The 25,926-nt window shown below is 40.1% G+C and overlaps 2 protein-coding genes across 3 annotated transcripts in view; both read right to left on the bottom strand.

Moving 5' to 3' along the window:
- Window positions 1-917: 917 nt before the first annotated feature.
- TMEM42 (transmembrane protein 42) lies at window positions 918-9,076 on the bottom strand. Its single transcript, XM_050971015.1, has 3 exons — window positions 8,949-9,076; window positions 4,167-4,313; window positions 918-3,358 (listed from the first exon to the last, which is right to left on the bottom strand). The coding sequence occupies exons 1-3, from the start codon at window positions 9,060-9,062 to the stop codon at window positions 3,218-3,220; spliced, it is 402 nt and encodes a 133-aa protein (XP_050826972.1). The 5' UTR covers window positions 9,063-9,076; the 3' UTR covers window positions 918-3,217.
- An 864-nt stretch (window positions 9,077-9,940) lies between these two features.
- The window catches only part of KIF15 (kinesin family member 15), a 33,858-nt gene continuing 17,872 nt past the window's right edge, over window positions 9,941-25,926 (bottom strand). For both annotated transcript variants that reach the window (XM_018909703.3, XM_050971012.1), the window contains exons 18-35: window positions 25,576-25,683; window positions 24,697-24,802; window positions 24,015-24,180; window positions 22,973-23,123; window positions 21,883-21,968; window positions 21,424-21,499; window positions 21,069-21,155; window positions 20,028-20,132; window positions 19,057-19,179; window positions 17,472-17,618; window positions 16,420-16,524; window positions 16,085-16,249; window positions 15,518-15,624; window positions 13,577-13,649; window positions 12,952-12,989; window positions 11,327-11,492; window positions 10,845-10,976; window positions 9,941-10,603 (exon numbers count right to left, since the gene is read on the bottom strand). In XM_018909703.3, the coding sequence (XP_018765248.1) occupies window positions 10,523-10,603; window positions 10,845-10,976; window positions 11,327-11,492; window positions 12,952-12,989; window positions 13,577-13,649; window positions 15,518-15,624; window positions 16,085-16,249; window positions 16,420-16,524; window positions 17,472-17,618; window positions 19,057-19,179; window positions 20,028-20,132; window positions 21,069-21,155; window positions 21,424-21,499; window positions 21,883-21,968; window positions 22,973-23,123; window positions 24,015-24,180; window positions 24,697-24,802; window positions 25,576-25,683 (2,022 nt within the window). In that variant the 3' untranslated portion in view covers window positions 9,941-10,522. The remainder of the gene's footprint in view (window positions 10,604-10,844; window positions 10,977-11,326; window positions 11,493-12,951; window positions 12,990-13,576; window positions 13,650-15,517; window positions 15,625-16,084; window positions 16,250-16,419; window positions 16,525-17,471; window positions 17,619-19,056; window positions 19,180-20,027; window positions 20,133-21,068; window positions 21,156-21,423; window positions 21,500-21,882; window positions 21,969-22,972; window positions 23,124-24,014; window positions 24,181-24,696; window positions 24,803-25,575; window positions 25,684-25,926) is intronic.

Here is a 25,926-nt window from a genome sequence, read left to right as displayed (position 1 = left end):
ACTGTCCTATCACTGTAGTTCCTGATCAAGACTCCCTCTCTGGCTTCCTTGTAGGCCTCCTTCAGATACTGGAAGGTTGCTATGAGGTCTCCACACAACCTTCTCTTCTCCAGGCTGAACAGCCCCAACTTTCTCAGCCTGTCTTCCTTGAGGCAGGTGCTCCAGTCTCCTTATCAATTTTGTGGCCTCCTGGACTTGCTCCAACAGTTGCATGTTCCGCCTATGTCAGGGGCACTAGAGTCGGATGCAGCACCACAGGTGGGGTCTCACGAGAGCAGAGCAGAAGGAAAGAATCACCTCCCTCCACCTGCTGGCCACACTCCTTAATATGCAGCCCAGGATTTGTTTGGCTTTCTGGGCTGCAAGCCCACACTGCTGGCTCACGTTGAGTTTCTGGTCAGCCACCACCCAAAAGTTCTTTGCCACAAGTCTGCTGTCAGTCATGTCTCTGCCCAGCTTGTAGGTGTGCCTGGGATCAAATCCATGTCTCCAATTTAGAGACAAGGATGTTGTGCAGGACAGTGTCTAATGCTTTGCATAAGCCCAGGCAGACAATGTCAGTGGCTTTGCCCCTATCCACCAGTGCTGTAGATACAGCACTGTGTTTCTGTGTGATTTTGTGGGAATTTGACGGGAAACATGTGCCCAAGGCACTTCTCTAATACCACCACACCTCAACTGAGCAAAAACTTCACGCGTGCACACTGCTGTAGTTCCCACATAAAGGTAACCCACCTTCCGCCTGGTAAACCAAGGTCTTGGAGCTGGCCATGATCTTCAGTCACCTTACAAGGTCCACCACATCTGAGCCACTGACTTGTCAAACACAGCTCATTTGTTAGTCTCACATTGCTTTATTGTGTGTGTGTGTGTGTGTGTGGTCTAAAATATCTAAAAAAAAAAAAAAAATCAGCCACTGAGCTTTGGACACAGTTTTATTTTGGAAATTCCTTTCTGTTTTTTTTTTAAATTATCTTCAGCCATATTTTGGATGATCCCATATGAATGGTTTATCAGAAGTACACTGCTTTGCCACACAGTGATTACAGTTTTTCTTATAGCCCCGGCCACACTGGCAGACATGGCCAAACTCTTGTGTACACAAGAGGGGTGGGTTTCTTCCATATAATGAACCCTGCTTGGCACTCTTTCCTTATCATGGGAATTGGTGAAAAACTTACTTCTGTTCCCACCTTCAAGTATTTATGAGAGAATTTACAGCCCTGGTTTATATTCACCCACCTTAAAGTGAGCACCACAAAGTAAAGCGCTGCTCACACCTTCTGCACACGTTCCGCTTCTGAAGAAACACCTCCTAAACCCTGATCTCCAACAATGACTGTAATAAAGAAATGTCAGTTTTTAAATAGTCCACATTAAAAAGCTTTCCAAATGGTTTATTAGGAAATGGGACAACAGCCAAATTAACCAGAGTGCCTGGTCCTTCTACTGCTGTTTGCATGAAGGCAGCCATGGCTTACGGCTGGCTAAGGGTTAATAACAAGGGCAAATAAATCAGACTTCATTAATTTTCCATTATCTATGAAGATCTGAGGAGACCTGATGTACTCAGAAATGCATGGCTCTTGGCTGTCATGTCTGCAGACCTATGAGGGATGCTGGGTCCCTGTGTCAGGTCCCAGCTTCCCAGGCAACTGGATGTGTCCCATCCCTCCATTGCTGTCACCCAGAGAGCTCCCCAGGTGCAAAGACCCGCGGTGGCAGGGAGGGAAGGCACTCAGAGCACTTAGGCCTCTCCCTCCCCACATATGCAGCTCCCCTCTTTGACAGGAAGACTTGAGAGCACACTGAGGCTCTCAAGTCTTCCTGTCAAAGGTTTTGCCACTCTGGGGACACGGCTGCCAGATGTGGTGAGCTAAAATAGCAGGAAACAGAATAAACGGCTCTTGGCCTTTTCTGGGAGACTGTGAATCTTCTGATTCAGAGAAGGCACAAACTGAACTCCAGTGGCATTTCCATCCACAAGTCTATTTTACACTTGACACAGCACAGATCTGCCAGGTTCAGATACAGACCTGACAGGTTCAGATACAGATGCTCACAGAGACGTGTCCTTAGGTTTTCTGCACATGCCACAACCATGACTCACCTTCTGTCATTACAAGATGACAGAGACAACCTGGCAAGCCCAGAGCAAGCAAGCAATATCACCACCATGATGCATAGATTTACAGGCATGATTATATTTCTTAATTCCAACGGAAGAATTTCCAAGGGGTTAAAAAAAGAAGTGGGCAGGGGAATTAGGCTGATACCTTACAAATGATGATGTGTGACACATTCACCAAATTGACACCTGAACATGGAGTAATCACTGATGCAAAATTTAGCAGATACCAGCGATCTGGTTGATCACATCACATCAATGGGAATAAGCATCATCCAGAGATGTAGAAAAAACATGGCCTGAGAAACTCCCTTTTACTAAACATTAAAGCAATTGTCAACTTGAGTCGGGATGAGGAATGTATTGAACATGGACACTCCAAGTGAAAGCAGGTTGCCTGTTGAACGGTCCCAAAATTAGTCTGACCTACACAAAGCAGGAATGCTGATCAAAACCCTATTCTGGGTAAGGGTTTAAAGGAAAGAGCAGCAACCTTACAGTGACTAACATGTCAGGAATGGGTAAGTGAAAATTCTAAATGTCACATACAAATGGCAAGTTCAGAGGGGTATGTGACTGATAGAGGAAACTGAAGGAATTAATGAAAGTCTCCACAGCCTTACAGGCAGCAGTGGGCATAGAACCATTTCAAGAGACAGAGTCAGGAACAGCAGAGCAGAAATAACAGCTGCCTTCAGCATCTAATTTGGATTGCTCTTCTATTTTGGAATAGGTCCTTTCATGGAAAAATACTGCTGCACAAGCACCTTCCTCAGACACCATGTTTACTTTCAGCATTCCCCTAACTGGGAAAGCTCCACAGCCACAGGGTGTGAGAGGAGGAGTGGCTGATAAGCCTCTGGCCCTGATTTTCACAATACTGACTCAGAGTTGACCAGCTCCCTCTGAGCTGTCACTGCCACCATAACACCACCAGGAAAAATGCGATTTTGCAAGTCAGCAGATGAGCAGTGAGCAGGGGTTAGCACCTCGGTGGCCGACGTGTTCAGAGGCCAGTGGGGACTGGGGGTCCTTTCATGAGACAGGCTGGAGAGGGGCAGCATGGCACTGTGACCCCTGCAGCAGCAATCATTCCTTCTTCTCCGCTGGGACTGGCACCAGCTGGGGTGCAGCCGTGTGCAGCAGCAGGAGCCCGCAGACCGTCACGGCAAGGCCGACCCACCACAGAGGTGTCCATGTCTCCCCAAAGAGCAATCTTCCCAGGATAGCCTGAAGGAAAAGAGAGACAAAAAGCTTTGCTGGGCCGAGCTGCCCCAAGGCCTCTTGTGCTGCCAGAGCTGTGAGGACTTCTGGGAGAGATGGCCCAGGAAAAAAGCTGGTTGAGGAAATTCCTGCTGGGATGACCAGCAGGAATGGCTGCTGAAGATGATGCTGGAGATGACCAACTCCACCAGCAGCCTGGAAGCACAGCCATACTGAGGTTCCTAAGCAGGATTTGATAGATGCACATGTGCTTTGCTGCCTTCCCAGTACTTCTCAGGAGCCAAATTTCCCACTGACTGGGCATTTATTATGATTGTCGATTATTGGACACCATCATGAGCTGTCTGCCAGCTGGAGCACAGAAACAAGGTGGACTCTGTCAAAAGCAAAAAGCAAGTGGAAAATCCTGTGGGTCAAAGACTTTCTTGCTGTCACTAGAAGTGATGCATCTTCAGACCCAACTAGGGTGACTTTGGCTTGTCACAAGTGAGGTGCTGCAAAGGAAAAGCAAAATGAAGCAAAACTCCCAGCTCCAGCTCCCACTGGCAATCAGAAAACTTAGGTAAACTCTGTTGCTGCTGCAAGGCAAGCAGCAGCACCCTTCCTCCTGCACCACTCAGGGAAGTTCCACCACCTGTGCTGTGAACAGCTATCAGAACAGCCGAGGCCTGGCACAATCATTTCCCATCTGCCTGTAACTTTTCTTTTGTGTCAGTGATGCTGGGTGCACTGGGAGATGAGTTACAACCAGTGTGGGCATTCCCACCTGGCCGTGCTCCTCAGGCTTCAGTGTCTGGGGAAGGAGTCTACTCACCGAAGATATGAAGTTGGAGGCTGTTGTTGTCACAGAGGCAGCAGCTGAGGAGGAGGAGAGTCGTAAGGCTTTTGTGAAGACTGTCCACATCACTGCATTGCACACAAACACCAGGCCAACACAGCTGAGGCGAAGCAACATGGGCAGCTGCAGGACAAAATGGAAAACTCTGTGTATTTTCACCTCCCACTTATTCAACCTCAATAATTCATGCACACTTTGGAGCCAAACCTAATGGTGTGGGCTTTTAAAACTGAATTATGGCTGGTATTACACAAAGATGAATACATTAAATCACAGAAGGAAATGGAAACAAGGAAACAGCTCTGGACAGACTGTGAGCCTGCCATGTCCTGCTGCAAGCCCAGCCTCACACTACAACCTGAGAAGTGCCAGAAGCCAACCTGCAGAAAGCTCTCCAGTTCATGAAGTGGTGCCACACACAACGCCCATAAATGCCCTTCACTTATCACTTGATGTATGGAAAAGGGTCAAATTCAGTCTGACAAACACCACAGATGTACATGCTGGCACTGTGTGTGCTCCAAAACCCAGCTGTGAATGTGAGCCAAGACCTGGACGGTCCCAAAGCACTGGTCCTTACGAGCTCCCAGGACCTGGCCTGCCCTACTGCTGCAGGGAGGGTAGAGCAGGATCTCTGGGAGGAAAGAGTGAGCTGAGTGGCTTCATGCCTTGTTTTGCACAAGGAGCGGCTTTTGCCTTGTTTTACTCACTGGAGAGTAGGGAAGTTTACTGATGGGGTCTCTGCTCTAGCATTTAGTAGCAATAAAACCAATTTTGAAATCAAAGGCCTCAAGAAAGATCTCCCTCCTTAGACAACCTGACCAGATGTGTAACTGCCTCACTCTGAAAAAGGGGCACAGTAGCACCTAAAAAGCCAGCACCATTCACAGTGCCTCCCACCCCTTCCTAGTCTAAGCAGCTGAGGCCATCTCCCCAGCTCCTGGGCACCATGTAGTTGATGTGAAGACACCAAGGGAGATCACAGGCAGGCAGATCACAACTCTCACAGTGACAAGTGAAAGCAAAGCTTTGTCTATGCCCGTAGCAATCACCACTTCATAGCCTGCCACCTTTCAGTCCATGGTGGGATCCATCTTGAGGCAGAGAGAAATGCAAGTTTGAGGCCACCAACAAGTACAGCTCAGAGGTGGCACCTGCCCTGTGGGAATGGCTGCAGTGTCCTCCTGCCAGCTGCCTAAATCAACAGTGTCCACCATCTGTGCCCTGCTCCCACTCAGAAGAAGAAATTACTAATTACAAGCAGTGGGGGAGTCCACAGTTTTCTGAAGCAAGTGATATGGCAAGTACAAAGTTAAAAGGAAAACAACGCAAAGCAAATCCATGCTAGATGGCTGGTCCAAGCTCTCTGAGGCTAATCCCACTCCAGTGAGGGATGGTGCAGGTGTGTGGCCTCATTTTGCCCCACTTGTGGCAAAGGTCACCAACTTTTGTAACTAATCAGGACAACAGCAAAGATTCAGAATGATTCCCCCAGTGAATCACTTTGTTTTCCCACTGGCACCCTGGCAAACCCTGTGTGGATGGGTAAGAGGGACAACCATGTCCAGCTACTACTGCTCCTCTGAGGAAGAAAACTTCTGCTGTGTTAGGGCTCACCACAGGATGGGATTTGCCTCCCAGTTTCACTGCCTGTACGACTTGGCAGTTTGACTTTCCTCAGGGAGTTATGTACATCCACAAAACCTCTAGTGAGTAAGCAGACTTGGGAGTGGGAATTAGAGGGGAAAACAATTCTATGTGTTTCACCTAACTCCAGTGTATTTCTGGAGCAGAAATATGCTGCTGAGGTAAAAAAAAAAAAAGCCTTAAGAAATCTTGTTACTGCCTTCAACCATCAGCCCAAGGGTGTAGAGGGATGTAGCCCAGGCTCTTCTACAAGGTCCATTAGGATATGACAAGAGGCAACAAGCGAAGTATGGAACAAATTAAATTCATTATGAGGAAAAGCAAAGGTGATCAAGCACTGGAACGGAGGTCATGGGCTCTCTGACCTTCTAAGTATTTAAAACTTAACTGGAGAAGATAATGTGTAAGCAAAGGTTGGACTAGAGACCTCCCGAGATCTTGCCAGACTTGAGCTGGTCTGAGACTACTGGTGGTGAAGCAAAGCTGGCTTCCACCATCACAGTAACTATGTCACCTTCAAAAGTGACCCAGAACCCATGGCTTCTTCTGATCTCCTAATGCAGAGCCAGGGAAATCAGCTGCAGGTGGCACATGCCCAGAAGGAAGGTTTATCAGAGAAAGGTGAAGTTCTCTGTGCCCAGGGCAGCAGAGTGGTCATCACAATGGTACGCAGACAGAGAGACAGAAACACCCCCACGTGTTCCCCACAAGGAAGGAGGGAGATAAATTCCTCCCCTGCTAAGGACTCAGCTGAGCCACCCCAATGAGTCAAGGATTACTGTTCTGATTGCTTTTCTAAGCAAAGATTAATTTCAGTGTACATTTCAGATAATCCAGAATCACTCCTGAAGTGGCAGAAGTAATTTTAGATGAAGATTGGCAGGGGAGCGGAGAAAGCAAAGAAAAACTTTTGTTCAAGTGCAATGACCCTTCCTGGTCACACTGCTCTCAGGCTGGGCCACCACAACACATCCTGGCCAGGAAATCCATCCCTGCGGTGCTGTGGAGTATCCTGCTACCCTGCATCAGCTCTTAGAAGTGTTAATACACTTTTTGCTGCTGTGTTCCACACTGCACAAATGATGGCTGCAATCCCACTTATTTTGGAATTTCTGTAGCTCTTCCTCCAACACGAAACCCCTTGAATCTCTGTCACCTCATGGCTGCTCTGCAGAAATGCCTTTGCCACATGCATGCACTGAAATACTTTATGCATCTACAGTCCCATGCAATTTAAACTGCTAGGAAAATTATGGCATTTACATAAAACTTGGCTAGTTTTACAGCTAAGCTGATTAATTTGATTAATAATTGTCACCTGGAGTGGACCTGAAAACCAAAACAAACCAATCTGCCCATAAAACAGTCACAGAAACACAGCATGGCAGAGGTTGGAAAGGATCTCTGGAGTTCACCTGCTCCAACCTCATCACTCCAGCAGTCTGCCCAGGTCCATGTCCTGACCGTACAATTAATCTCCAAGGATGGAGACTCTACCACATCCCTGGGCACCCTGGGTCAGTGCCTGGTCACTCCCACAGTTTCTGGAAGTTCAGAGGGAGCTGCCCATTTCAGTTCATGCCCTTTGCCTCTGGTCTTGTAACTGGGCACCATTGGAATGAGCTTGGCTTCATCCTTTGTGTGCCCTCCCTGCAGGTACTTCTACACATTGAAAAGATCCCCCTGAACCTTCTCTTCTCCAGGAGGAACAGTCCCAACTCTTTCAGCCTCTCCTCACCAAAAAGATGCTCTGATCCCTTCATCATCTTTATGGGCCTTTGCTGGATTCTCCAGCAGCTCCATCTCTTTTTTTTGCAGCGGAGAGCTCAGAACTCAACTCCAAACTCCAGGTGTAGCCTCACTGGGGCTGAGTAGAGGGGAGGGATAATCTCTCTTGAACTTCTGGCAACACTTCATATCAACGAGAGGATACTTTGTCATAGCACATTAAAAAAAAAAAAAAAAGAAGTACCAATCTTCCCCACCCCTGCTCCCCAAAAATGGACAATATTTTTATAAATTTCAACAGAGAAAAATACTCAGAAAAAAATACTGTCAGCATTTTCAGTAATTCCATGCTCTGCCATTCTCTCAGTACAGAGAAAAATTTGGGTTTTTTGGGCAGAGTGAAAAGTAGCAGGAGGTTTTTTTTTTCCATTTCTCCTTTCTGAGATCTCAGAAGGGACCAACAGGATTGGCAAGTACTGAGTTTTTGCCTTTTTAACTCTCTCTAAAAATCACACAGGTCAATTTCCTTTTTAACTCTCTCTAAAAATTACACAGGTCAACTTCCTTTTTTCTTTTTTTTTCCTTGTGCTGGATTTGTTTCAGATCTAGCTTCCCCTTGTGGGTTCCCTTTTGTACATTTGCCATGTGAGTAACAACCTATGCCTAAATGAGTCTCCCCAAAGTGCTTTTAGGACACATGTACTCTGCCTTCCCCCTCCCCACTCACACACAACCTGGTGCCCATCTCCCCCTCTGCCGTGGCTGTGCCAGAGGTCAAGGTCACTCCTGGAGGTAAGGACACCACCCCTGTGGTGAAGGGCCAGCAGTCCCATGTAACCCCAAGCACACGGAGGTTTGTGAAACACGACCGAGATAAAGATCATCGCCGATGACGAACACCCAAAGAGAAGCAGAGAGGAAATCAAGGGCTCCATCTCCCTGCTCTGCTCAGGGCCGAGCAAAGACAGAATAAGAGAGAAGGGCGCTACTATGAGCAAAACAGTGGGCTGAGAAGCATTTGATGCTCAGTCATACTAACATCCTGCTTTAAAGTAACACTGACGTGGAAGGACTGGATATGGGCTCCCCGAGCTGGGCTTGGTTCGGGGCATTCCCGTACCACACTCGTTCCCCTCACGCCCGGCTGCCCGCGCTGCTGACGTCGGCACGGCGCATTACTCAGCCCCGCCAGGCCGGGCTCCCCCAGGGCTGAGTCACGGCTCCACCCTCCGACACCGCCCCCCTTTCCCTGCAAATCCAGGGCAGCCCCTGGGAGCGCCGCAGGAAGGACCGGCGCGTTCCTTCCCCTTCACCGCCGAGTACCGCCTGCGGGGCGGCCGCACGGCAGCTCGGGGCGCCCAGCACCGCCCGCTCCTTCCTTACCGGGCCGCCGGCCGCCTCCCCGCCCGAGCCCAGCGCCAGCTTCGCCGCGGCAGCCGCCGCCGCCCCCAGGCCTCCCGCGGCCACCGCCGCCGCCGCCCCGGCCCCCGCCCGCATGGCCCGGCCCGGCCCCCCCGCCCCGCGCAGATCCAGCGCCGCCCCGCGCGGGCGGGCCCCGGCCGGGAGCGGGCGGGCCGCGGGGGAAGGGCACGTGGGCCGCGTTCGCTTGTGTACCAAGGATTTATGGAAATAAAGGCTTAATGGAAACAAACAGGGAAGCCCGGGGCCGCAGGACAACACGCTCCTGCTGTGTCCATGTACAACACAGAAAAAGGGCAGAAGCCTCTGCCGACATGAAGGCAGTCCAGAAAGAGACAGGAAAGAAATACTTGTAAACCTAGAACATGGCAGTCACAAATAAAAGCACCTTTGATTAACCCCTCTTGGCCTGTGTGCTCCTCATCCGTGCTAGTTCTGACCTCTACTCACGTGCCAACGTGTGCTCTTCAAGGTCAGCTTTTTATTTCGCCACATCAGATCTCAAGTGGAAACAAATCTACAGCTTAAAATAGGTAAGGTAGTGGAAATTCTTCTTTCCCTCAGCCAAATAATGTAGTAAATCATTAGGTATATTCTACCCTTGACCAGACACATCTTTCCTCTTTATACCCTTTTGCCCCAGTGCTTGTGGTCAAAACTAGTAGGGTATGAATTAGTCAGAAAACAGAACAATAGGATTAGTGGCAGTAAAAAACCCTAGTTTGATATTGCTATAGAAATCAACATTTTGTGTTCCACTAATAAAGATTTATTGCAAATAACTGAAATGCTTAAGTGCGATTAAATGAACTTACGCTGTACTCCTATATAATGTTCTGCATATTTTCACATATTCTTTCCTAACATTTTTCATTTGTTTGATAAGAAAATGGTTTCAAAACCCTCAGAATTTCCTACAGTGCTAATATAGAGCTCTAAGTTTATAATAACAGAAAAAAGGTTTGAAAAGCATTTTATTTTCAAATAAAGAACAGAAACAAAAAATGTATTTATAGTACTATTTACAAGACTGTTACTAAATTCACATTTATGATTAATTGAACAAAGTTTAATATGAAAACTATTTTTAAGCAACCCAGGAAAATCATTCTATGTTTAACTAAAGAAACAAACACAAAGAAATTGTGCTTTTTGAATTTTGGCTCTGATGGAAAATGTTGCATTTTAGAAGCGGTAGGAACCTGAATAAAAGTACAAAAGGAGACAAAAACCCAGGTGTGTTCCCAGGTAGAAAACTTTTCCTTGGCAAGGTACAAAAGTTTCAAGGAAGTATCTACCCAGCATCTATACAAAATCAGGTTTTTTAATTGAAAAAAAATACAAAAAGTTGTTAAAATTTTATTGAAAGCTGCCCACAGAGCTGGAATAACAATCTCCACTTAGAATTATTATTACCAGCAAAAAATCTACAAACTAGAATACTTGATTATTCCAGAACCACAGCCAAAGTCAAATTTGACAACTGACTTTTGCTTATTCTGTACACTTATTCTGGCTCTGCAGTTTTATTTGGGTCATTACCGCTGATTCTGTCTACAAAAGTCACATTTTTTTGATTCTTTCAAAAAAGTGTTTTCAACTCGTAGTTTTTCAGTTTCCTGTAAAACAGAAAAAACATGAGTATATTAAGGAAATTATCCTCACTTTTTGGTTTGTTTTGTATTTTTACACAAGCAGTATCTAGAGTTGTTGAAGTGTTTTATACACTATATACTTGAGGAAGTAAGATGGAGATCAAAGGTTCCAACAGAAGAGCAGGAATTTTAGTCTTCATTCTCAAAGCTCAGCTCTTTGCTATTTCAGGCCATTACTCCATCTGTAATCTACTCTGCAACTTACCTCTGTAAGTTTAGCAAAATCTTTCTTCAGTTTCACAAGATACTGAATCTTCTGGTTTAGGTTTTGATGACCAAGTAATTTCCCATTCTCCTCAGCAAGCGAGTCAACTTGCTTCCTCAGCAATTTTCTTTCCTGTAATAATAAATACATTGTGTACCTCTTAGCAGTAGCCTCTCCTCTTTTCAGAAGCAATAGCTTCCTAGAGCTATTAACATACTAACATTCAAGTTTGTTGTAACATATGATGCAAGAGTTGGTTCACTCAGGAGATACATGTTTGTCTTATGTCTCCTTAGACACTATCCCTCTAAAAGGCAAAAAAGGAGCACCATTTCATTTGTACTACTAAGTGATTTCTGTATCTAGACTTTCACTAGTGCAGAGAACATCACAAATAAAGCTAAACTGCAAAACAAAACAGCTGTACCTCTGCTAAATAAGATTCTGCTGTGAAGATGACAAAAAAATTATGTATATGTAACCTTTTCAATCCTGTCTTTTTCTTCATATGCTTCCTCCAGTTTTGATCTAATTTCTTCTTTCTCATTAAATGCTTTGAGCTCCAAAGTCCTTGTTCGTTCCATCTCCAGAGTCATTTCATGACAGCTTTTCTCTTGGATTCTGAGGATATTTTTGGTCTCTTCTAATCTGCCAATATAAAAGAATCATGAAACGTTAAAAACCAACAAAAATGTCATACAACTGAATTCCTAAGTCAGTCTTGGACATGGAGGGGGGCTCCTTTAAAAGCATTATTTTGAGATATTGTATTTCCCTTAGAATTTAGTGCTAAAGAAAAGAAAAATTTCATTCTGCTTCACGGTTCTTGCGTTTGAGACTATCAACTAGGCAGTAAGTTTTGGAGCTACTCTTCTCTTTGGGAACTGTGCTGTTTGCAATCCTGGATATGCAACTCCACTCATGATTGAAAACAGAAGCTTCACTTACAAGAACACTTTGAATTAATTCACCCAAGGAATGTAAATTTTCCAGCTAAACTCAGCTGCTCTCCAGGTTCCCTCTATAAAATGCTTGTTTGTCTGTGGCTTTTCCCCCTTGACAGCCTCATTGCTCAGAAACACCTCTGAGCAGTTCAGATGGTCTGAGCCTGCTTGGTTGGCCTGGTAAGAGAATGAGTACCACTTTGGATAAAATTAAAACTTTTTCAGCAAATGAGGCCACAGGATATTAAACTGTGCCATCAAACTTAGCAGCCTGTCTATTGCTTCTATGAACTTCAGTAATTTTGCAGATCAATTAAAATATTGCATACATGAAATTTCTGTCATCAGTTTTGTTTTACTGAAGTGTGCTGTTTAAGACCTGCTTTGTGAACAGTATTCATTTTCTGGAAAATTTAATGCAAATCACTTGTGAAATGACCATGTGCATAAAAACTATCTTCCTCCTCAAAAGAAGTTACTTCCATAGAAAGCATTCCATCAAATGAAAATAACTCTTATGTTGGGAGGTTCAGCCACAATAAATCCTGAAGCAATACAGATTAGGAAAAGAACAGCAGGACAGACATTCTCAAAGTAATTTTTATCTACTAATTCAATATTTCCTTTCTTTGCTATTATCTATCCAAGGTACAAAACACTTGAATTTTGAGGACTACTTGACCAATAGTGCAGATACAATTTAGAAAGCCTCTAATAAAAAAAAAAAAAATCATTTTTCAAGCTGAACCACAGAAACTTAAATAGAATAAAATCCAAATAATTACATTATGTTTAAAATTATAAACAATTTGCAATATTAATAAAGAAATGAATTGTATTTCGATTTAACTTGAAAAGGAATGCTATTACAATTCACTGCATATAAATATCTTTAAACAATTAAAAACATCCCTTCCAATTAAGTTTTTATGGTTCTACCCATTAAAGTATTGTCCTGATATAGTGCTATGTAGTAATAGGTGCTACTACCACCTACTGATGAGAAAGAGTAAGAACTCAAGGAATCTTGCAGAAGTGTAAATACTTCTAAATTATAACTTTGGCATCAGATCTTGGACTACAATTGCTTAAATGTATCTTTTTTTCTGTCATTAATTAGTTTAATACAAGCTTCCAGTTCAAGGAACAATAGTCAGACTTACTCTGCTTTGATTTTCAGCATTTCTTCCACTGCTTTATTCTGGAAAATTCAAAAACATTAGATGCAGTCTTAATGTTTAACATACACTTATATATATGTTTAAAAATCTATCACTTAATTGATGCTACATATCTCATTCCAGATCATCCTACTACCTAGTAGTTCACATCTCTAATATTCACTTTAAGTTCATCTCTTTGCTGTAGGCACTTATTTCGCATTTCATGCCAGCACAGCTGACCCACAGCAGTGTCTCTCTGTCCACACACACACAGCAGAGCTCTAGCAGGGGGCTCTTCTGTCTGGGACATCTATGGAAACCTCTGCTGTGATATTAACTTCCCTTTGACAGCCCTGACATTAGCAAGTGACACAATCTTCACCTTACAATTCTGGGGATGAGTCAGATTTAGCAATCTGAATCTGTTTTTGCTAATTGTGCAATCTGACACCCTGCTCACTGGTGTTAGTTCAAGATAGAAATCCTAAGAGCTAAGTCTCAGCCTGTTAGAATTCACTAGAAATTGGTGTTTGTTTTGCTGCTATGAAAACAAAAAAAATCAAACTAAAACAACAAAAAAAGTCACAGCACGTCAACAGCAATTGACATGAGAAGGATAATATACCTTGGCAAGTCGCTCTTCAGCAATCTCTTCCTCTTTCTCTTTAAGGTACTGAATATCAGGATGTTTCTGATCACTATGAAATTCAAGAATGAGAAAAAAGTTTCTCACGAACAGAGGAAACCAGTTGTAAAAACATGTTATCCAGATTAAACCAGTAAGTGTGTGTAGTTGCTTTCACACATATTCATACTCAAAATACTGAACATCATAAAAAAAACTCTGGAAGGGTTTAAACTTCTAAACATGTTTTCTTTCATCAGAGTATAAAGAAATTAATGTTTTAATGGAAACAATTACAAATATAATAAATATGCAACTTATGTTTGTTAGACAGCTGTGCTGGTTTTAGCTGGGGTAGAATTAATCATCTTCACAGCAGCCATTACGAGGCTGTGTTTTGGATTTGTGCTGAACACAGGGCTGATAATGTAGAGATCTGTTTCTTATTGCTAAGCAGAGCTTGCACATGGCCAAGGCTTTTCCTGCCTTCCATACTGCCACACTGGCTGGGGAGCTGGGTTGTGTGGGAGGCTGGGAGGAGACACAGCCAGGATAGGTGACCCAAAGTGACCAAAGGGACATTCGAGACCATGTGACATCATGCTCAGTGTGTAACAAAGTGGGGGGAAAAGGAGGAAGAGTCTGGAGTGATGGTGTTTGTCTTCCCAAGTCCCCGTTGTGTGTGATGGGGCCCTGCTCTCCTGGAGATGGCTGAATACCTGCCTGCCCATGGGAAACAGTGAATGAATCCCTTGGTTTGCTTTGCTTGTGTGTGTGTGTGTGGCTTTCACTTTCTCTATTAAACTGCCTTTATCTCAAGCCACAAGTTTTCTGGGTTTTGCTCTCCTGATTCTCTCCATGATCCCACTGCTGGGGGAGTGAGTGGCTGTGTGGGGCCTGGCTGCTGGCTGGGGTTAAACTACAAGAGCAGCTTTTGGATGGAGGTACATATTTTATTATTTCACAGTGTTCATGTGTATGGAGACTGCAGAAAGACTTCCTACAAGATCACTGCTTAGTGGTCTTGCCAAGTTAAGAAGGTAAAAGCTTCTTGTATTCAAAAGACTTCAGTGATTTTTATTTTGGTAGTTTTTAATCAACATGACATTGGATGGAAATAAAACAGATATAACTAAAATAACTCACTTGTAGTGTGCTATATGGGAAAGAGTTAATTGGTTAAGAATTTTTATAATTGCATCATGTTACAAAAAAAACACTGTTTTCAGTAACTTAAAATCTTGTGAACAGATCAGGTAAGTTACTGAACAATGATGCTGTTTCTAAGGCTTTCTGCTAAGTTTGCAACAGACATTTGAAATTGTGTTGTGAATTGAAATGGAAATCACAGTCAAACTACAATGGTTACATTGCCATGGAACACTGGATTATGTGGCTTTGTTTTTCACAGTTTATATAGGTTTTTCTAGACCAAATTTTTCCACAATAAAAGCATTATTTTTATGTTCCATACTTGCTGGATTCCTGACTTTGGAATATAATTTGGATATGCACTAAGAATTGCTCCTTTTAGTTGATAGGAGATGTGCTTTGAATAGACCAAAGGCTAATTGTATACTGGAGGCTTTAAAAATTTCATTTATGTCTATATTTTGAAACTTGTGTTGCATTTATTTGGACATTCCTTATCTATTGGATCCATAACTACACAAGTGACATGGCAATATATAATACCCAGGAATTACTATGCATATAATGATTTTACGTTGTTTCCATTCCCTTTATAAAACTTTATTGAATTTAAGAACTTGTGATTTAAGGGTTATAAAGTTTACAAGCCAGTAAATAATCTTCATAGAAAAGCTTGAGTCAATCTCTAAGTAGGCAAACAACATAAGAATGTACTTCAAATAAAACCTGTAAACTTTATCTTAATTATTTCGAGTTATGAGAGATTTTTTGTGGTTTATTTTACTTTACCTGTTCTTGCTTGATCTCTGAGCTTCTACAAGGCTCTGTAAACTCCTGTTATTCTCCACCAATGTCTGCATTTCCAGACGCAAGTTCTCCAACTCATTTAATTGTTCCTAAGCAAGTGAAACCCAAAACATTTTATTTGAAGACCAAATTGCAATTCCTGTTTGCATTCCTAGTTGACCATGTTTTTGAGTAGAATAGAAGACAAAAAATAATTCTCAGAAAACAGGCATGGTTCTCTGGCAAATATACCCTTCCATCTATAGTTGCATTAGAAACTATTGAGAATAGTTTCAGCAGCAAATATTAAGAACTGTTTCAGCAGCAAAAATGATGTTACCATTTGATATTCATGAACACAAAACAGCACAGTCCTTGGGAAAATGAGATTTACAGATATTGCAAGCAAGTTGTCACCACTTTATCCCAGCCTAGGTAAAGGGAAAACCAAAAACTGCCTTCCTGCTTTAATGAACATACTACTAAGCAGAGCTCACTAAAAAAACCTGAACTCTGCAGTCTATCTCATTTTGACCTTACAAGCTGCCAGCAGAGATTGACTCACAGTACCTTCAGCCTTAGAATTTCCTCATTTTTTGCTCTTCGTTCTTTATTCAGTTCATGCACAAGGTGCTCCAGATTTATTGCAGAGGCCCTTCGATCAGCTATTTCTTGCTCATGAGTTTCCAAAAGCTTGGCCAAATTCACATCAAAATTAGGAGGAGTTTTAGGACACTAGCAAGTGAAAAAAAACAAACCACACAAACTATTAGCAAAGGAATGTTTTCCCTATGTATTGATTACATGTTTTAATACTTCACAGGAGACATCAGTTAATAAATTTCTGGCAGACAAATCATCAATAATTACAAACTATATGAAAATGTTTCTCTCAAATGCGATACCTGAGGAAATGTTACTGAAGAGGAGTCCACAAAACAATCTATTTGCTTCATTTTCAGTTCATATTCACTCTTCCTGTTCTCCAGTTCCACTGTCATTTTGTCCAACTATTAGAAACACAGGAAGAATTAAAGTAGCTCATAATACACATAAAATAGGAAACAAAATGGCACTCAGAACTTTATTTTGAGGAAGCTTAAGTACACCACAGGTTATTTTAGATTAGCAAAGACTTCACTTTCATAACTGTTCTGTATTTAGTCAATTACTGTTAAACTTTCAATAGTTGTATGCAACAAGCATTTTTGAAAGCATCTATACATCTAACTACTTTGTAGTTCATCTGAATTTTGTTCTTGTTAGTATTTGATTTTCTTGCCTTGCAAACACAATCTACCTTTCAAAGGGTGTACTAACACAGAAAAAAGCTATAATGAACTTTACAAATATTACTGGTCAAAACATGATTTGATACAAAGATTTTAGTGATAAAGATTTGATCAATTTCCCCAAGAGAATATGGTAACATGACATAAGAACTCCTCTTCCAAAAAATAACTTTCTAGAGTCTTTGCCAACACAAATATATTACTTAGCACTATGATAGTTGTGACAAGTAGAGCTATAATTTGAACAAAGGTTTAACATAGCTATTTAGTCTGCAGCAGCTCCAAACCACTGCATAATTTACACAGCTCAACAGTTATCTCTATTGCATAATGATACAGTTTGTGGATAAGAGTTAAGCAGACGAAAAGGTAATCCCCTAGGTTATACTGCTGATAACCTGAGGATGCTCTGCTCTTACAGGTACTGATAATTTTACTCTGCTATCAGAGTACACATTTTTGTGATCTCTAGACAACAGTTCTGAAACATTAAAAGTTACCTAATCTTTGTTCAGAAGTTTCTGAGCTACTACCTTCCTTTTACAAGAAGGAGCATTTCTCTTCACCAAGAGGACTGTGTACCAGATGCTCTAAAATGACAAGTGGAACCTTTTTCAGAAGCTACAGCTCCCTCTCAATGAGCTGTGAATATTTCTTTGTTGTACCTGTTCCCTGAGTTCCTGGATTACAGCTTCTTTCTTTGCTATATCTTCCTGTGCACACTGGAGCAATGCATGGTGTTTCTTAGAGGCCTCTGTCAGACTGATCAGCTGATCAGCAGTATGACGCAATTCTTCACACAGAAGGTCCCTCTGTTTTAAGTAGTTGGATGTGTAAAAAAAGAAATGTTAAAGTTATTGCTCTAAGTCAGTTGTTTCAAGATGTTTTGTCATTGGTGCTGAGACTGCTAACAGCTACAAGCATCTCCCTTTTCCTTCAACTTTTTCATCATGAATTGTAGCAAGCATTCATCTATAAATTTATTTTTAGCATATTTTGATATACTTGTTCTTGATTACAGAACAAAAATGAAAACTTTTCCCCAGTGTAGTGACAATTAAGATTCTAGTGGAAGATCTTTGGAATTAGTCACTATTTTAAAATATAATATGTACTTCAAAAGAAACCAGAAAAGAATGTATAGATTTTAATCACACTGAAGTGATTACAGCTTTTTTTAGTGCACTGCTATTCCATAGATACCTTTGGATTTATTCTAGGATTTATACTCCCACCCTATCTGATGGGGCATCATACCTAAACAAGATGTATTAATACATAAGGAAAAATTTTATCTAGTACTTTAAATGCCATCTCAGACTAGTTCTTCTTGTCCAGTTAAGAAAGGATGAGGAAATTAGTAACTGAAGTATAAAGTAAAGAAGAAAAACTATACTTTTATCAGGAGCCAGATATACCCAAGGATAACACTGAAACAGGAACTGGCACTAAGTTAAAAAAAGCCAAAAGCCCCAAAGTGATCCATTTGCTAGACAACTCAGGTTTGGGTTTCAGAATGTCACTTTTAGATATGATTATTAATGAACACAGTCTGTTTATTTTAAAACAGATTTCCATTATGTTTCATGTCCTTTGAGAAACACACACCTCCCTGGATGACTTTATTGGTGCTATCTGATTGGACTAGCAAATCTAATCACAGATGATCTTGTAGAAATTACATGTAAGGAGGTGATAGTATTTATGACTGTTTGACATGTTCAACAAAAAAATGGTGACAGCAGTAATAGAAAAGACAGAGTTAAAGAAAGATACAATATTGAAAAGCAAAATCACATTTGAATCAAATGTGTGTCCTAGATCTGTTTCCAGCAGGTGGAGCTTTTAGTTAAAATTATGAGCAAAGAAAAGATATTACTGAATATAGTGCAGTGGGGGAAGAGACACTGTGGAACATAATATATTCTTCTACCTATTTTAATTTCTCAGCTGCATCATCTAAAGCTGCCATTAAATTCAGCTGATGATTCCTCAGTGGCCTTAACAAAATTAAATCAGGCTCTTAGCATAGGCTTTTATGAAGTAGCTTATAAAATATTTATATCAAGTAACATGGTAATTTAACAGAATTTGTCAGGTATCTCATGAAAAATTCTTTTACGAACAGCTTAACTAGCTGTAGTTTGAACTAAAATGAGGTTAAGTTTTACATGAGCATTTTAAGCAAAACCACATTGAATTGGTCTGGTTGAACAAATAATCATAATACAGCAACATTGATGTTTTTACCTCAATGTTATCAGCTATTTCTCTTCCTTCCAAGGCTTCCTTCAGTTCTTCAATCTTCTTTTCCTGATCTTCTATGATTCCCATGCTTTCTTCTTTTGCAGCCAGAACAATATTATACTTGAACTACAAAAAACATTAAATCAAATTTTAAATATTTTAGAAAAACATTTATCAGGTAAAGTTGGGAATTAGAAGACATGAAATGTACATCACAAATCTTAGGAGGACAACTACATTTAGAAATTAGTATGAATGACTAAAACCAGAATGATATATTTTACTTGCTAAATGATACAAACTGTATATAGAGATCAGTTGTCAGAATGATATAAAAAGATTATTAATGTGAATTAGCCACCACAATACATATTACCCACTAAAACCATTATTAAAGAGACAGCCATATTTGGAAATCTGTCTCATCAACATTTTTCTTCTATAGAACCTTTGGCATTCGTAGTTCACACATACTATGTAAAGCATTCTGTTGGCTGCTCTATCAGTTTTCAAACCAGACCTATTTTAATAAAGCAGAAGCATCATATTTATTCATAGTTATTCAAATACACAGTTTTAGTTCTTTATACTTGTTTTCAGATGTAGAACATAGTAATACCAACAACATAAAAATTCACTCTATCAAAACTGAATTTACAATTCAGCTTCAATTGCTGAAGTCTTAAATTGCCAATTTCTGAGAAAATCTAAATGTGACTGTCAGCTGAGTGGAGTTTACAGGATGTGAATAGGTCCCTTTAGAGAGACAGCTTTTTACCCACCATGTGGAGAGGGTTCACTTTTTGAGACAGCCTTAGGCATAAAATGTTCAGAAGATTTCAATATGTCAAAACAAAGAAGTTTCCTTCTAAAACACTGCAGCAAGTTATCCTGTTTGAGACCTGTGATAAGACATGCCATTGCATCCCATTTCTAAAGAACGATACCATGTCCTTCAAAATGACAGAACATACATTTATATCCTCGAGCTCTCTTGTCAGCCCATCTATGGACTCAGTTTTATGATTAATTGAAGACCTCAGCTCCTGGATCTGTCTCATCAAGTCAGTTACAACTTCCTGCAACATAAAAAAATTAATACTGATAAAATACATATAAAATCCATTTAATGTATAACTGGACTTTTTTGGTATATAATTTGTCAATCCCAAACTTTAATCAATCAGGTGAAAATGAGTCCTTAAACTGCACATATAAAAAATAAACAGAAAATTCATAGCTAAATCACTGGCTTTTGTTCTAAGCACTTAAAGAAAGAGCTAAATAACCTGCAGTGCTCATTAGAAGAGAAGACTGGCCTGCTGATTTAGTCTTAAGCTGTAATGGGTTACTAATAGAACACAACTGCTATAATTTAAGGGTTGTTTATAATGGAAAAAGGCACATTCAAGAAACACCACTGCACTGACAATACCAAGTGATTCTGACCTTATGTACGTCAGATTTTTGGGTTTATGATGGAAAAACCAATACTTACCATTGCATCCTGCAAGGCAGTGAACACACCATGTGATTTCTTATGGCTGTTTTATAGACAGCACATATGCTTGCACTAGGGGAACTCAGCTTTCATACTACAACAGTCTTTACATAAAGAAGTGCTTTGATTTTATTAATAAAGATAATGTGACACACAGTCACATTCTTACAACACCTTTCTTACCTTTTCCATCTGCCCATTACAACAGAGCCCTGACTGGAAGGCTTTGTTAATTATCTAGGGAGTTATGCATTGTTTAGGCATTGAATGTTTTGTCCAGTAGACAGTTTTACCTTCAGTTAACTTGTCTTTTCTCTGAATGCATACCAGTTTCCTACCTCCCTACCAACTCCGTGCTAGGAAAAAGTAGGATTTATTTTACCTGGCTATATAGCAAGGATTGCCTAAAAGCACAAAATTACTAAGCAGCACAAGAAGGCTCTAGTCTTTCATCTCTACTACAGAACATAGTTACCCACAGGAGTGTGTACCAGTAACAGAAATAAGCCCAAACCTTATCTGTATCATTTGTCTTCTTCAAAGAAGCAATAGTCTTTTCAGCAGCAGCCAGCTCCTGTTCCAATGTCCTCAGTTTTGCTTCCTAGAGGAAATAATATTTGTGAAGGAATGTCTTCCCTACCTTTGGTGTATTTTATAAAGCACCGAGTCATGAAAAAAAAAAAAGGAAGTAAGTCGTTAAACTTACCTAAAACGTTAACCAGTAGCTTAACAAAACAATATGTAGCCTGAGCACTCTACATTTATTTTGCTGGTAATCAACCTAACAGTCAGTACACCAATAAAATTGTTATTAATGCCCAAAAAAAGCCACGAACACACAATTCACAAATTCAAATCTGCTTTTGTACCTGCTGCTCACACTGTGTCTCTAATTCTGAAAATGGTTTCTCCACCTGTCCTTTTTCAAGTACTTTCAACAGCTCCCTGGTAAAAATAAAAACATGTTTTGATTGTATTTCTTACTAGAAATGTAAGAGAACTTTAACAAGAACAAAGTGATATGAAATTATTTTATTTTGCACTTAATTTTTTTAAGTTCTTTAGTTATCACCTTCTCAGTGCTATATAAAAGACTAATACTTTAGTTACTAGCCTTACACTGCTATCAGTGGCAGAATTTTATCTTTGACATGAAAAACTATACAATTAAATTAGTTTAAATAAACATGAATTGCTGTTCCGATTTGGATTAAATAAAAAACCTATCTGGAGAAAAACATCTCTACAAATGGGATCCCCATCTGAATACAACATATAGCACCAATGAGGTCAGATGAAAATAAACCCCACTGCTGATTAAAACTTACTTTGAATTGTTTTCTTTGTCTTCTTGTAATTGTAATGTTAGTTTTTCATTATGTTCTTTTTCTGTTTTCAGAAGCTGCAAAAGGTTCTAGAATATCAAAACATATGTTTGCTACAAGAAGTTACAATATAAGGTCTCTGAAGCAATTTAAAAAGAAATAAAAATTGAAACAAATCCTTAAGATGACTGAAAAAACCCAACCACTTCAGAAAACCTTAATTGGAAACTGGAAGATCTTTAGTTTGTCCTGAAGAAGTTCAAAAGTAAACTCTTATTTATATTAAATAATCAAATCTTTTCACCTGCTGTTAATAATAGTTTCATATAGCTATGATGCTCCTCAATATCCAAGGCTGTTAAGGGAAAAATTAGAATTTTCAATTGTAGATTAATTTGGGGCCACTTTAAAACTCTGTATTTGTTCAAAATACTGAAATATAGAGACTTTAAACAAATAATATTCAATCTGTCAGCTTTCTCTTAAACAATAACAAGGAAAATTTATATCAAACTTGCTAAGCAGGCACCACATCCCCTCCAGAAACACAGAGAAAGTTATTTGCAAAATCCCTTGAGCAACCTTGCTGCTGTTTGGCAGTCACTGTAGTCTGACAGGCTTTCAAGGACAGTATCAACTAAATTGCAGGACAGTGATCCACCACAAGCCATAGATCATTTTAACAAGATCACATCCACTATGAAAATTTTTAAGAAACTGCTTTGTAAAGATAGAATAATTAGGCTAGCCTTGGCTAGCCATGAGATAAAAGGTCATCTTGGCATTTCAATGTCAAGATTCTTTTCCAAAGAAGTGTCTTATTCCTTTAGTAATTAACCCATCTCCCTCAACATTTCCAGAGCAATTTCTTCAGCCTAAAAACTTATTTTTCCTGATGCTACTGGGTATTTCTGATAGCCTGTGGTTGCAAAAATCTTGCAGTAAGTTTAGAAAAAGAATTTGGGTACATCTTCCAAATGAAATCATTAAGAAACCTATTACTACTGTGGAATGTTATCAGTGATACAATAACGGAAATTAGGCAATCTGGGTTCTGCATAATCATGTCCTTTAAAACCCTTGACTGTCTTACACTCAGCTCAGTTTTCATTGCTTCTGCTTCTTGCTTCCCATCTTCAAGTTGCTGCTTCAGCTGGTCTGTCTCAAACTTGGCCACCTCCTGCAAATTGTCGTAGTCATCCTGCAGTCTTGCCTTTTCTTCAAGAATCTTTTCATGTTCTAGCCTTCATTTAAAAAATCCAGACCAAATAATCTAGTAAGGGTTTGTGTCCTTATAAAAATAATCCAACCAACTGTATTTTAAAATATTCAAATAATATACAGAGGGAAAGAATACTCTCCAAACAGTATTTCTGCTGACACAGAATGCACTAATACAACCACAGCACTTAATTTCAGTTCCAGATTCCTGGTCTTACAATGCCTCACTCAAAAAATTGCTTCAGCTAAGACATCACCTGCTATAATGCAAACTGTAGTGAAGTTTTCCAGGAAGAAAAATCAAACCCAAACCATAAAACCAAAGCACAACAAAAACAAACTAAACAAAACAGCAACAAATTCTAACATCACTAAATCACATTAGTAATTAAAAAGCATACTGATTATCATCTCCTGATGATAATGGCAATTATTGCAGACAAGGCAATGAGCTTTTCTGGCTTTGATACTCAAACTTCAGTTGTTTTTTGTGATTTCTTTCTGCTTGTAATTTTTTAGATCGGCATCATTATGTCACCTGCTTCATGTGACCAGACTGACAAACTGTCCACTTAACTTTTGGAGAGCAGCAAGTTTATAGATATATCCTATTTAATGAGAAAATTATATAGGAAAGCAAAATTAAGGCAGGCACATTTTGTTTTCTTTCTAATAATTCCACCATGTTGCCTGAAATAGGCATGAAAGAACAGAGCAAAAAAACCCCAATCAAACAACCCAAACAACCAAACACCCCTGCCCACAAACAAACAAGCAAGCAAGCAAAGGACAAACACAAAACAACAACTTTAAAGAAAACATGTGAAGTGTAAGTTCACGGACAGGACAGGATGACTAAATCACTGGATGCATCCAGAAGGGATGATAAGGATTGTACCAAACTGCCAACATACCTGACACTGTCCAGCTGGAACTGTACATCCATATGTCTAGCAGAGAGCTGACTTATTTCTTTCTCTTGCTTTTCCCTAAAGGCACTATATTCCAGTTTTACATGAGACAGCTCCTTGTCTGCAGACTGCAGGACAATGCGCAGGTCATGGACTTCACTTGTCAATACTGTCAAAAAAAGTCAAAATAATTTAAAAGTTATTTGGAAAACTGTGCTAGATATAGGACACATAATGCTACAGAACCTGCTGGGATCATAAAGCTCTACATGTTTTCAGTGGAATTAATCTCAAAAATCACACACAAAAAGGGCCCATGAATGGAAAGGGTCAACAAAACACTGACTTTAAGGGTGAATCAAAAGCATTCCACACAATATCACTGTAATTTCCATAGACAATAGAGGTTTAATCCTTTGGTTTTATTTAATATTTTAATTTTAAATACTGTATCTTGTACCTCCTTCACATTCAAAGACAGAGCCATTTTGAATATTGTATACTGTGCAAGACTAGGCAAAGATGATATGCAAGTATTAAAGATTGCTTTCTTTATAAAAAACAAAGAAAATCAAACCAGTAGGTCTAACACCTCAAATTAGTTACTCAGCACATGCTATTGTTGATTTAAAACAGTCAGACACCTCAAAACTTTTTATGACATTTTAGTATTTCAAAGACTTACAATCAGCATTGTTTTGACTTTCTTGCAGCTGCTTTTCAAGTGATTTTATTTTTTCAAGGAGCTCCTGGCGCTGTTTACTCCAGTCATTCCTTTCAGATGAAAGAAGCTTGAAAAGAAAAGTAAATTTTTTTAAATAGAAGGAAGTGTAGGAGTGGGTAGGCCACACACTGTAACAATAATATAATGATGTATTAAAGCATTTTATCAACTGATTATAAACACATTTTTCTTTAAATTCAGTATTTGGTAACTCTGAAATCCCTCAAAGTGCAAGGAAAAAATAATTTATATAACTGAAGACATTACCTTATCTAAAAAGTTCATTTGAAAGGAACCCACAGCTTAGGAGCTGATATCACAGATATCACAAGTGAGACTGATGTGGAAATGAATACAGGCCTTATTTCCTTTTCTATGATAGAACAACCCTAGCAATCAAGCAAGACTTGCAAATATCTGGTAGTTCCAACTGAGACAAGTATTTGTAGCATTTTAAAGTTTAAAATTTCCTTGTCACTATAGCTGTTTTTCAGAAAACATGAAGCTGGCCAAACCCAGCCACAACAGTGTTTGTTTGCTTATATTTAAGCTCAAGCAGGCGTGGATTCACAAGATTTAAAGCAACAAAACCAAACTCAAAACTGCAGTGTTATATGAACCTTCTCTGCTTACTCCAGATCCAGGGGGGTTGGATTAGATGACCTTTAAACCAAACCAAACTATTCCATGATTTTAAATCCTAGTCTTCCAGCACAGCCCTGAGTTATGATGCTATGTAAAGTTGTCAAAATGCAAGTAACATTGCAAGACCTCAGCAGACACCACAGCAGTATGACTGTATGATAGTTACATGAGCCCTATATTACATTGTTCTCTCACCTCCTGTATTTGTGCAGAGTGATGCTCCAGTTTATTAATATGCTGCTGGAGTTTCATGTTCTTGCTTTCCTCTTCATCCAGCTTTGTCTGCATTGTGCTCAGTTGCTCCTGTGACACAACAGACACTCAAAATTAGAGCACCCATCCTGCACTTTTTTCACATGCCATATGGAAGTCTGTGCTTATTAAATATAGAAAGTCAACAAGTTTCTATTTTTATGACCTGAACCAACAGAAAACAGAACACTCAAAAATCAGCTGGTATCTAAAGTAGCTGATTTCTCCTATTTCTAACTTAACTGCCAAAACACAAGAAAATCCATCAGTGAATACAAGGACTGAATCTTGGAA

This window comes from Serinus canaria, chromosome 2 (genome assembly GCF_022539315.1).
Source record: "Serinus canaria isolate serCan28SL12 chromosome 2, serCan2020, whole genome shotgun sequence".
NCBI classification, from domain to species: Eukaryota; Metazoa; Chordata; class Aves; order Passeriformes; family Fringillidae; genus Serinus; species Serinus canaria.
This window is presented reverse-complemented; position numbering and strand designations above follow the sequence as displayed.

Bases quoted from the DNA above. Each gene is read 5' to 3' on its own strand.
- TMEM42 (XM_050971015.1), bottom strand. From the start codon at position 9,062: ATGCGGGCGGGGGCCGGGGCGGCGGCGGCGGTGGCCGCGGGAGGCCTG. The intron at 4,314-8,948 runs GTAAGGAAGGAG...TTTGTCCTGCAG, and splicing joins GGGAGGCGGCCGGCGGCCCG to CTGCCCATGTTGCTTCGCCT. The intron at 3,359-4,166 runs GTGAGTAGACTC...CTTTTCCTTCAG, and splicing joins CCTCCAACTTCATATCTTCG to GCTATCCTGGGAAGATTGCT.